Below are 10,394 nucleotides of genomic sequence, written 5' to 3'. Positions count from 1 at the left end.
TCATCTCTCTGAAGACACATTTCATCTCCATTTCTCAAGAGCCTTTTTTTGCATGTGTGTGTTTCTACTAGTTTATAAGCTTTGGATGTGTGTCAGGTGGTTACTCCCACCAAATTTCCAAATGATCCCTCCCCAAACATGTGAGATCTTAATTGTTAGGGATGTCTGATATTATTGGTCTACCAATACTATCGGCCGATATTGGACTTGTAATGTAATATGGAAAAATATCGGTATCGGTTTTTACTCATAGTGACCCGACTTTCACCTACCATGCATGTATTAGCCATCAAACTCTTCGGCTTCATCTCCTCTTTCTCAAAATGCCAAAATATGACAGATCAGATATTTAGTTTGTGAGATATTTTAGTTTTACTTGGCACAACATGTGAATAATCAGGAATGTGTCCAGTGTTTAGAGGATTTGCTGTCATTACAGCTTGTAGCTATATGTAGCTAGCCAGCTAGTCCAGGCTTCACCCAAGACTCGCTTTTCTTAAATGAAGGTCTTTATAAATGTTTTATCACCATAACTACAATATAAAGACATAGAAAATGCATTACTGGCATTCACACACATCTTTGTGTTGCACTTTGCGATTAGCCTCACTTAGCATGTGTACCCTCATGCTGCTTACATTTTATCAGCTCTGTCATTCTAACACACGCCTAAATATTCTCTAAACACTGATGGTTACAAAGACAAATGCTCTAAAAGGCACGGACGTATAAAGCAAAATCATTGTGCTCATGATCCGTTTATTCTCTTTTTTCTGAACGTAAACACACCAGGACAGGAGTGGAGGAGCCGGAAACTACGTAAATGATAGATCTGAGTGCTCACTCCGTCACGTTTCACACAAACAATACAACAAAGATTGTTTGTAACAGCGATTTCTCACTTTGACCAGTTTTCAAAACTTAAAACATTTTAACCTTTTTATGATGTAGTTCGCTTGTACTATTTATTAACATATTAATAAAACCTTTTTCCATCATAAGCCTAATACTTATCTTTGGCCTAAAGGTGTCACAGAGTATTTGTCGGGATTATCTCAGGGAGAATGTCGTTCAGCTGCTGTTGGACAAACTACAAGTGGCATTATTTTCCATTATTAACTTAAATGGAAGTTATCAGTTTGCACTGATAATGTTTAAAGCTTAAGCACTCAGGATAGGAGATATGCTGTGTTGGCAACCTATTTTTTTTTCTTTTTTCATTAGGGGGACCCCGCAATAATCAGCATCGGTTTATAATGGGATCAGAAATAAACCTTTGAAGGTTGAGCGGGTTGTCCAGTAATCGGAAGGTTGCAGGTTCGATCCCGGCTCCGGACAAAGAATTCTGCTGTTGTGTCACACTTAACCCACCTTGCCTGCACGTGGTGGTCAGAGGGACCAGTGGCGCCTGTGCTCGGCAGCCTCACCTCTGTCAGTGCGCCCCAGGGCAGCTGTGGCTACATTGTAGCTCATCACCATCAGTGTGTGTGAGTGTGTGTGTGAAGGGATGAATGATACACTGTAGTGTAAAGCGCTTTGGAGTCCTTACTCTGAGAGGCGCTATACAAGTGCGGGTCATTTATCATTTATCATTTATACTCATCGAAGTAGTGTGGGGTGATGTGTCCAGGTGTCTGCCACAGTGTGGGGTGGCAGACACCTGTAACTTCAATCCAAGCAGCATTTGTGGGTGTGTTACTATTCAAGCTTTGGGCATATTTAGAGCTTGAACCTTGCCCACCAGTCGCAGAGTCGCGGAGGTTGTCAGAGCGAGTGGTAGAGGACAAAAACAATGCCGAGAGGAATATTCAGTGCTGAAGAAGCTCTTCGTCTAGTACTGGCAGATTCGGATTCCGAGGAGGAATATTTCCTTTCCGAGGATGATCTGCGGTCTTCTAGTGAGACTGAAAGCGTGGCTTCAGCACGCAGCAACAGGGAGTCTGTCAGCAATGACACGGTTACACAAGCAACCTATCCCGCCCTTACCTCGTCCGATGTTCTGCGTCACCGTGTCCGTGGTCGGGGAAAGAGACGTGGCAGGGGGGTGGGTGGGGGCTTGAGCACCTCGTACCGGGTCTGATCCTTTGCTCCACCATGACGGGGGGATGGGGGTGGTGGTGGGGGTCTGTGCTCTTGTGTGTTTTCGACTTGCCTCTTTCTCGCACTCTTTTCTATGTTTATTCTATTGTTATTGTTATTGTTATATGTTATTTTTATTGTTATTTCTATGTATGTTCTATTGTTCGTGTGTTGAGTTGTGCCATGGCACAAACTGTGACAGGATTAGTCTCTGATGATTTGTTGGGTGAAATCCCATAATTCTCAGGGTCTGTGAAAAGGCACACCGACATCATTTATTATGTGAGTGGAAGTGTCTAAATATAGACGTTGGCCCTATAAAGAGTTAAGAGTAAGACAATATCGGATAGCGGTAAAAAAAAACAATATTGAGCATCTCTATTCATTTTCCACATTTATTTGAAATATTTAATAGCACATTCTATTACATACAGCCTTTACATATACAACTGTCTATTTTGGTAAAGAAAATCTGGAATAACTAATTGAGTGTGTTTTTCTGACTTTTTTTTTCATTTTCATTTGCTTACTTAATAATTTTATTGCATTTGTTGTGTCGAAAATTTTTCAACTGAAAAATGAAAGATCCCAAATATACTGTAGGTGAAGGTAAAGAACATCTGGTAATGCTTCCTTTTAGTCCCCTTAATTACTAAGTACATACATGGTAATTACATAGTAAAATAACGTGTATTATTGTTTCTGAGTTCTTCAACAGTTATTACCATGTAACTCGGGTTCAATTCTAGTTTTTAGTAATCATTCCCTGTAAATACTACTTGACACAATAAATACACTTTTTACAATTATACACTTCAACTTTCTACATAATTACCATGTAAGTACTTAGTAATTAGGGGACTGTACAAGGAAGCATTACCGAATTTCTTCTTAATTTGTATTCAGTTTATAAAGTACAGCACATCAAAAACATCACTTTTATTTATTTGTCAAAGTCTATAGAGTCTCATGACCTTCACTCATTTTTTATTGATTACGTATTTCTTGGAGTTCTTCTCAGGCTGAACTATTATGATGAAACACTTTGGAGCAAATATACACAGAATTAGTCCAAAACTGGAGGCCAGAATAGCAAATATCTCCACAGCTACAGTCAATTTTCCAGGAGAGCTGACATATGCTGGGATGAAGGTGAGCCACACTGCACAGAATATCAGCATGCTGAAGGTTATCAGCTTGGCTTCATTAAAATGATCAGGTAGTTTCCGAGCTAGAACAGCTAACACAAAGCAGAAAACAGCCAGCAGGCCAATGTACCCGAGCACAGCCCAGAACCCAACAGCAGAACCTAATGCACATTCCAGGATGATCTTCTCCTTGTATGTGCTCACATTCTTCATTGGGAATGGAGGGCTGAGTAACAGCCACACAGTACAGATTATGACTTGAACAAATGTAAAAAACACAACAGTCATTCTTTGCTGTGGAGGCCCAAACCATTTCATGACATTACTACCTGGAAGTGTAGCTTTAAAGGCCATTAAAACCACTACAGTTTTGCCAAGAACACAGGAGATACAGAGAACAAAGGTGATACCAAACGCTGTGTGTCGCAGCATGCAGGACCAATCAGAGGGAGCTCCGATGAAAGTTAATGAACATAAGAAACACAGAGTCAGAGAGAAGAGCAGCAGGAAGCTCAGCTCAGAGTTGTTGGCTCTGACAATTGGAGTTGTTCTGTGATGAAAGAAAATAGCTGCTGTTATGATGGCCAGACAGGCCCCACTAACAGAGAATGCAGCCAGGATGATTGCCAGGACTTCATCATAGGAAAGAAACTCCACAGGTTTGGGGAAACAAGCGTCTCTTTGTGCATTAGGCCACAATTCACTGGGACACGGGAAACAGTCTGGAGAATCTAGAACAAATAAATAAAAAAGTATTCAGAACTCTTTGATTCCACATTGGAAAAGTTATACAAGTATTAGAAATTAAATTGCCTGTTGTGTTACTAATCTCTCCTTCAGGACATGGTATACAATCATAGCAGCAGATGGGTTTTCCTTTCTGCAGGACTTTACGACTTCCTGGTGGACAACTCTCAGAGCACACTGATGCTGGGACCTGTTAGAGACATGTAATTGTTATATATTTAACATTATATGTAAGCAGAAAACATACTGTTTTGCATCAGGTCTTTCAAATGTAGTTGTCAAACTTTTATCCTTTGTCTCTTTACTTGTGTACCACCCTCCACCCAGCGTAGATTCTTGCTGATATGAAACTCCTGTCCTTTAGGCAGTGATGCATCATAGTACCCTACTGTTACCAGCTCAATAACTCCACGCTCACTCTTCTGCCAGTTGACCAGCTCATAAAAAGCTACAGGATCCCCATTAGCATCAAATGACACAGGGTAACCATTGCGAGAAAAGTTGACTTTTTTCAGTTTAGCTAGCACCTATAACAGAAAACATGAATTTAAAGTAAACAATAGACACTGAAACATTTTATTCTTCTTAAAACAATATGTAGGACTTTTTCTTTTATAACAGACCTTTGCAGGCTCAAGTCCAATGTTTTTGTCACACCAACTCGTGAAGTTTGTTTCCACACACACAGAGTTGTGAATAGCATGAGCTATTGCGTAAACAGCCTTGTACACCATGTTGGTAATTCTTAACTGAGATGTGTCAGTGTACGGGTTTTGGAGAGTTTTTAGGTCCTCCGTTCCATTACACACTTTTGATCTTCTATCTGGATCAGCATCTAGACACATGAAATGAGGTCATAATATTTTACACGTACAGGTTTACATGTAGCTTTATATTAAAATTACAGTCAAGTCATGTTATTTGTAAATTCAAATTTTGTGAATATAATATTCATTAAATATTATGTATACCTATAGTTGAGGATGTCCCATTTTGCATAGATGTTTATGAAAGAAAAGCAAATAAAAGTGAAAAGTGACTAAATCTAACTGTATTTAGTTGCACAACATAAAAATATTAAAGCATTCTCACATTGTGTCAGCGTGCAGCTGAAGGAATCCTCCCAGAACTCAGTCAGCACAGAGGAGGCAGCTACTTCAGAGGGAGAAAGCTCCATTAGGAACTCTCTCAGACCGGGGATTACAGATTTCTGAATGGCAACTCCGATGGCTCCAGCACAGAAGCTGAAGCTTATTAAGTACGGGTCAGTTATCCAGTCCTCGCTTCCGATCCACTGACGAGGTGGTGGAAGCTTCAGAGCCAGCTCTTCTAACAGCACCCTCATTTCTCCTGATGCTGCAAATGCCACGACAACTACAGCTGTCGAACTGGAGAAATAATAGATTGTGTTAAATTACCAAAAAGTGACAACGTATTTTCTGTTTTGCTCAAAATTAAAATTTAAAGCTCATTAACCGACGATTGATGCGTCTTATTTTATTTTGAATTTAAATTACGAACAAAACAACTATAACACGTTTTTTACAGATAAATATACAAATCTTAATTTGTGTGGGCTTTAACATTTTTTGTGTTTGCAGAAACCTGCGGATGACATCAGCTACTCTCTGGATCTTGCTACGTGGGTCGGTCCGATAGAAGGATACGGAATATTCCACACAGATTCCCTCTCTCTGTGCTGCAGCAAGAAAAGATGCCATCCCATGATTTCCATAATCTGAGTCAGAGCGGACAGCTCCTATCCAAGTCCAGCCAAAGTGTTTCACCAGCTTGGCCAGTGCATCAGCCTGGAACTGGTCACTGGGTGTTGTTCTGAAAAACGTTGGGTACTGCTGCTTGTCTGACAGACAGGAACACGTGGCAGAGTGGCTGACCTAAAGTAAGAACATTAGTTTTGTAATTCTAGAATTATGAAATCAAATTATCTTAATAATCAGTAGATACATTTCAGAAAACAATCCTATAATAAATTCAGACTACTTACCATAGGCATGTTGAAGGACCTAAAAATACGCAGCATGCTAATAGATGGTGTGGATCCAGACTCACCAACTGCAGCCAGTACTACACCGGACTGAGAGCAATTCTTTCCATAGTAAAACACAGGGTCCTGGTCATTTGAGAGTTGAAATGCCACGTGCACTGCCACTGGAACTGAGGCACACGAGTCGTAGATCTGATATCCTAGTCTGATGCCCGGCAGCAGCTCTGTGCTGTTGTTGATCTCCTCAATAGCAAAGATCATGGTGCGAGAGAAACGCAGTTCCCGAGGAATGAGGCTGCAAAATATCAGTCAAGTGCTGGCATTTTATATGAATACACAGCGATAATGAAGGTTTTTCTAAACTATCATTATTTTAATTCATCACAATGTTAAATACAAGTTCATCTACATCATGATTTTTATGTTAAAACAAAACAATATTTCAAAATGCAAAAACTAATGTATGTGTCCAGATAAATTGTGTTTACACATAAAACAGTGTTAACTTCTTTATTTTTTTAAACTTGTAGGTAAAATCTACATATTAAACTTTGCGTTCACATGGTTAATTTATACATGTGGAAAACTACATGGATTTAAAATTAGAACCTTTACTTAAAAATGTCAAAATTTGAAACCAAGCACAAAATTTCCTTTTGTACATATCTAACATCCAGAGATCATCTTTGCTTTCACCACTCCGGTCTGTGACTGACCTCCCGGTGCACCTTGAGCTTTCAGGCTCGGCTGTGTAGTTATAAACCACCGTGTACGGATTGTAGTGGATCGAAAAAACACCTCCAATAATAAAATCCCCATCCTTTGAGAACGCAGATGAGCGAGGTTTACCCTGCAGTAAACATTTCATCAATGAAGCCTGAGCACCGGCTCCAGCATCAGACTGAGCCTCGATAGGCTCAGTCTTTTGTTTTAGAACATCCAGAGACCCGCTCCAAACAACACTCGTAAGTGCTAATCTAAGGCCAATAAAGATAGATCTGATCTTCATTTTTTTTTATCTGGACTGATGTGGGTATGGGTGTTTCACTAGTTTATGTACCTCCTCTGTTTATTAGCCTTTCATCTTTTTTTTTTTTTTTTACACATGCGTTCAGAACATGTCAACCTCAGCTGTTTAGATCAGGCCAGACAGGAAGTCAAACATGAATGCTGTGTAAAACATTCAGAAATAAAAATAAATAAAAGTTACAAGCAGTTTTCTAGTTGCTTAACTAGTTTAATAAAAGTAAGTCATTTCCTGTGAAACCTGCAAAGCCAATATAAACGGAGCAGATAATAAACCATGGACCTTTGGGAGAAATGACCTGCACTTGTAAAGCACCTTTCACAGTCAGAGGACTCCAAAGCGCCGTACACTACAGCACATCATTCATCCATTCACACACCGATGGTGATGAGATACATTGTAGCTACAGCTGCCCTGGGGCACGCTGATGGAGGCAAGGCTTCCAAGCACAGGCGCCACCAGTCCCTTCGACCACCACCAGTAGGGAAGGTGGGTTAAGTGTCCAAGGACACAACAGCAGAATTCTCTGTCCGGTTTCTGGATCAAACCTGCAACCCTCCGATTACTGGACAATCGGTTCAACCGCCTTCAAAATGTGGATACATGCTGCCATCTTTCTCCTTGGTTGTTATCACAAGAGCTACTGAAATATGATAGCTTTTGCAAATAATCAGTGATTTTGTGACTTCACTAGACGAGCATTATGGAACACTTTTGTTGCTGTTGTTCTTGAGGTCGGTAGGGAGCTCATGGGCTAAATGCATCTAAAACGTTATGCAAGGCTTACACACCCAGTGGAAAGATTTGGTTGGATTCAGCATAATGTGAAAACATGATAAAAGTTAATAAAAAATGAACTGTGTGACAAAACAAAATTGAAATAAATGAAACAATAAAAGATGTGTGTAAACTAAGTTTTCCTAAATGTTTTATTTTATTAAAGTGACTGTGTGTGTTTTCACAGACAGTAGGGGGCAGTAAATAGCTAAATCATTGCAAGCAAGCTGTATTTTTGTGTTCAACTAAAGCCTAGTCCACACGTAGCTGGGTTTTTTAAAAATGAATATCCGCCCCTCCAAAAATTTGCATCCACACCACCTCGTTTAAAAAAAAACTCTGTCCACACGTACCCGGATAGATACGTTGTTAAGGACATGCCAGACCTGTAGGCGGCAGTACTTCCGCCGTTCTTAACCTCGTCCTTCGTCTGTGGTCTTCCACAAGGAGCAGTAATTCCGCTTGCAAAAACAAACAAGCAAAAAGTGCTTGGACAATTGATAAAGCGAGCGCAGCTCTGAGGGTATCCATGCTGTCGGCTAGAGTAAACACAGGTCGCACACGTGATGTCAGCATTTTTCTGTCGCGGAAAGTGACGTTGCGGACCTTAAAACTCCGGTTTTGTCTGTCCACACGCAGACACCCAAAACGGAGAAAACGCAGATCTTCACTTTGGCCGGAGTTTTTAAAAAGATCCGTTTTCGTGTGAAAAGACTCCGTTTTCGTGTGGATGACAGGCCAAACGTAGAAAAATATCTATGTTTTGGCACATCCCTGGCTACGTGTGGACAGGGCCTAAGACCTTACCAACGGATGGCCATTAGGGTCAAAATATCTGGGAGGACCACCTTCAGCAGCATGACTAACGCATCAGACTCCCTTTCATCACTGGCAGCAAGTGAAGAGGTACATTTGAAAACTGACAAGGTTCCTTAACGGTGAAAGTGTTGTAACAGTGTGTGTAGCGTAGTTAACTACATACTAGAATTAACGCTGTTTGCTATCAGCTTTGTTAGATTCTGAGAAAGCTCAGACAAGTTGACAATGAAGCTTCTATCATATTTAAATATCTAGGATATTATATATTCAATAGAAGTTCATATGCCAACGAGCTTGGTATATTTTTAATCCAACGATTAATGTTTAATTTAAGATAATTAAATTTAATAGCAAAAGTTTATTTATTTAATCAGAAGTTTAAAGGAATCTTTGTTTTTTCAATAACCAAAACTGTACACAATTCTGTGTTTAATTTCAAAGAAGAGTCAGGTTTTTAAATGACAGTTTGGAAATGACATTTTTTAACAGACAATTTGATATTAAAACTTGTTTCAAAAAGCAAACCTGTGACTGAATGGAAGCTGAAATGAAAATGCAAATTTTTGGATGCGCAAATGAATATCAGAAGGTTTCTTTCAGCGAGAGAAGCGTTTCTGGGTGCAAAGTTGGTTTTGCAGCTAACTGAGTCGTTTCTTAGGAAGAACAGCATACAGACGCAATCTATACCTCACCCAGTATCAGGAGACCCTCTTCTGGATCCGAGATGTCAGGTGGAGATGACGTCCTCCAGGCACGAGGTTGGTAGAAGGACCTTAGTGCGACCAAATCGGTGCTGAGATGTCTCCGTGGGCCACTCGACTGGTGAACCTATTTGCGTCTCAAAATCAATAACTCTGAAGGAGTTTTGCGTCAGCTGATTACAGGTGCGTTTATTCGAAGCAATTCTATCGGGGTGACAGAATGGTTATTAGAGATTTGGGCGAACGTCCCTCTTCTCCTGGTATGGTTCAAGAAGTGAACTTTTTGCTGCGGGATTTGGTTTTAACAAAACCCTCAGAACACGCCCTCTTAGCAGCAGAAAGCTTGGTCATGAGGTAACGACATGTGAGATGGTTTACCCTTTACCCCGGATCCCTTCTTCTGGATGAGGTGGTTAACGTGCAAGATGACCTTCTGGTTTGCTGAACACACATTATGGATCATCAACAATAATTATTATTGTACCCAAAGCATAATAAGTCATTTCAGTAATTAAAATAAATTTATACTGAATGAAGCGATTATTTTTGATGGTTGTAATAACAGTAATAAAGTCAAAAGTTTATTAAAATTATTATTTAAAATTATTATTGTGAAACTTGAAGTGTCCTTCATCTTGGGACGGAACAGCAGCAGATAAAGATGGTTTCAGCAGACATCACGACACCTGGCGGTTAATCTGTGAGGCAAAGTTACAGAACGACCCAGCTTGACCCAGCTGGGAAAATGTGACCTTTGTCACAAATTAGAGGCCATTCATGACGCTACAGTTTGTCACAAATCAGTAAATGCATTTTGTCCTCACGGGCTTTGATAGAAGGAAACACCTAACATGGCGTTGCCCAGAAACCTTTCTTTTAGATGTGATTTTGATGGTTATGAAACCACCAATATTTTCCTGGGCATCATTTAATTCATTTTAAACAAGATTTCAATAGATACTTCCAGAGATTAATGGTAAAAACTACACATTGTCACTTGAAGAATTTAGGATGAAATAACTTTGTAGGACGGTCTAAATTGTTGTTGAAATAGTCTCATGGCCATCTTGTTTTATACCTTCATGTTACAT

At 39.9% G+C, this 10,394-nt stretch overlaps 1 protein-coding gene across 1 annotated transcript; it reads right to left on the bottom strand.

Moving 5' to 3' along the window:
• Nucleotides 1-2,480: 2,480 nt before the first annotated feature.
• LOC107380592 (extracellular calcium-sensing receptor) lies at nt 2,481-6,859 on the bottom strand. Its single transcript, XM_054743290.2, has 8 exons — nt 6,696-6,859; nt 5,980-6,274; nt 5,580-5,869; nt 5,067-5,362; nt 4,598-4,809; nt 4,280-4,501; nt 4,041-4,164; nt 2,481-3,958 (listed from the first exon to the last, which is right to left on the bottom strand). The coding sequence occupies exons 1-8, from the start codon at nt 6,845-6,847 to the stop codon at nt 3,060-3,062; spliced, it is 2,490 nt and encodes an 829-aa protein (XP_054599265.2). The 5' UTR covers nt 6,848-6,859; the 3' UTR covers nt 2,481-3,059.
• Nucleotides 6,860-10,394: the final 3,535 nt, after the last annotated feature.

The sequence above is a fragment of the Nothobranchius furzeri genome, chromosome 13 (genome assembly GCF_043380555.1).
Source record: "Nothobranchius furzeri strain GRZ-AD chromosome 13, NfurGRZ-RIMD1, whole genome shotgun sequence".
NCBI lineage: Eukaryota > Metazoa > Chordata > Actinopteri > Cyprinodontiformes > Nothobranchiidae > Nothobranchius > Nothobranchius furzeri.
This window is presented reverse-complemented; position numbering and strand designations above follow the sequence as displayed.

Coding starts and splice junctions, on each gene's coding strand:
- LOC107380592 (XM_054743290.2), bottom strand. CDS start 6,847: ATGAAATGTTTACTGCAGGGTAAACCTCGCTCATCTGCGTTCTCAAAG. Junction 6,275..6,695: donor AGCTCAAGGTGCACCGGGAG/GTCAGTCACAGA, acceptor GATATTTTGCAG/CCTCATTCCTCGGGAACTGC. Junction 4,810..5,066: donor CAGCTGCACGCTGACACAAT/GTGAGAATGCTT, acceptor TCATGTGTCTAG/ATGCTGATCCAGATAGAAGA.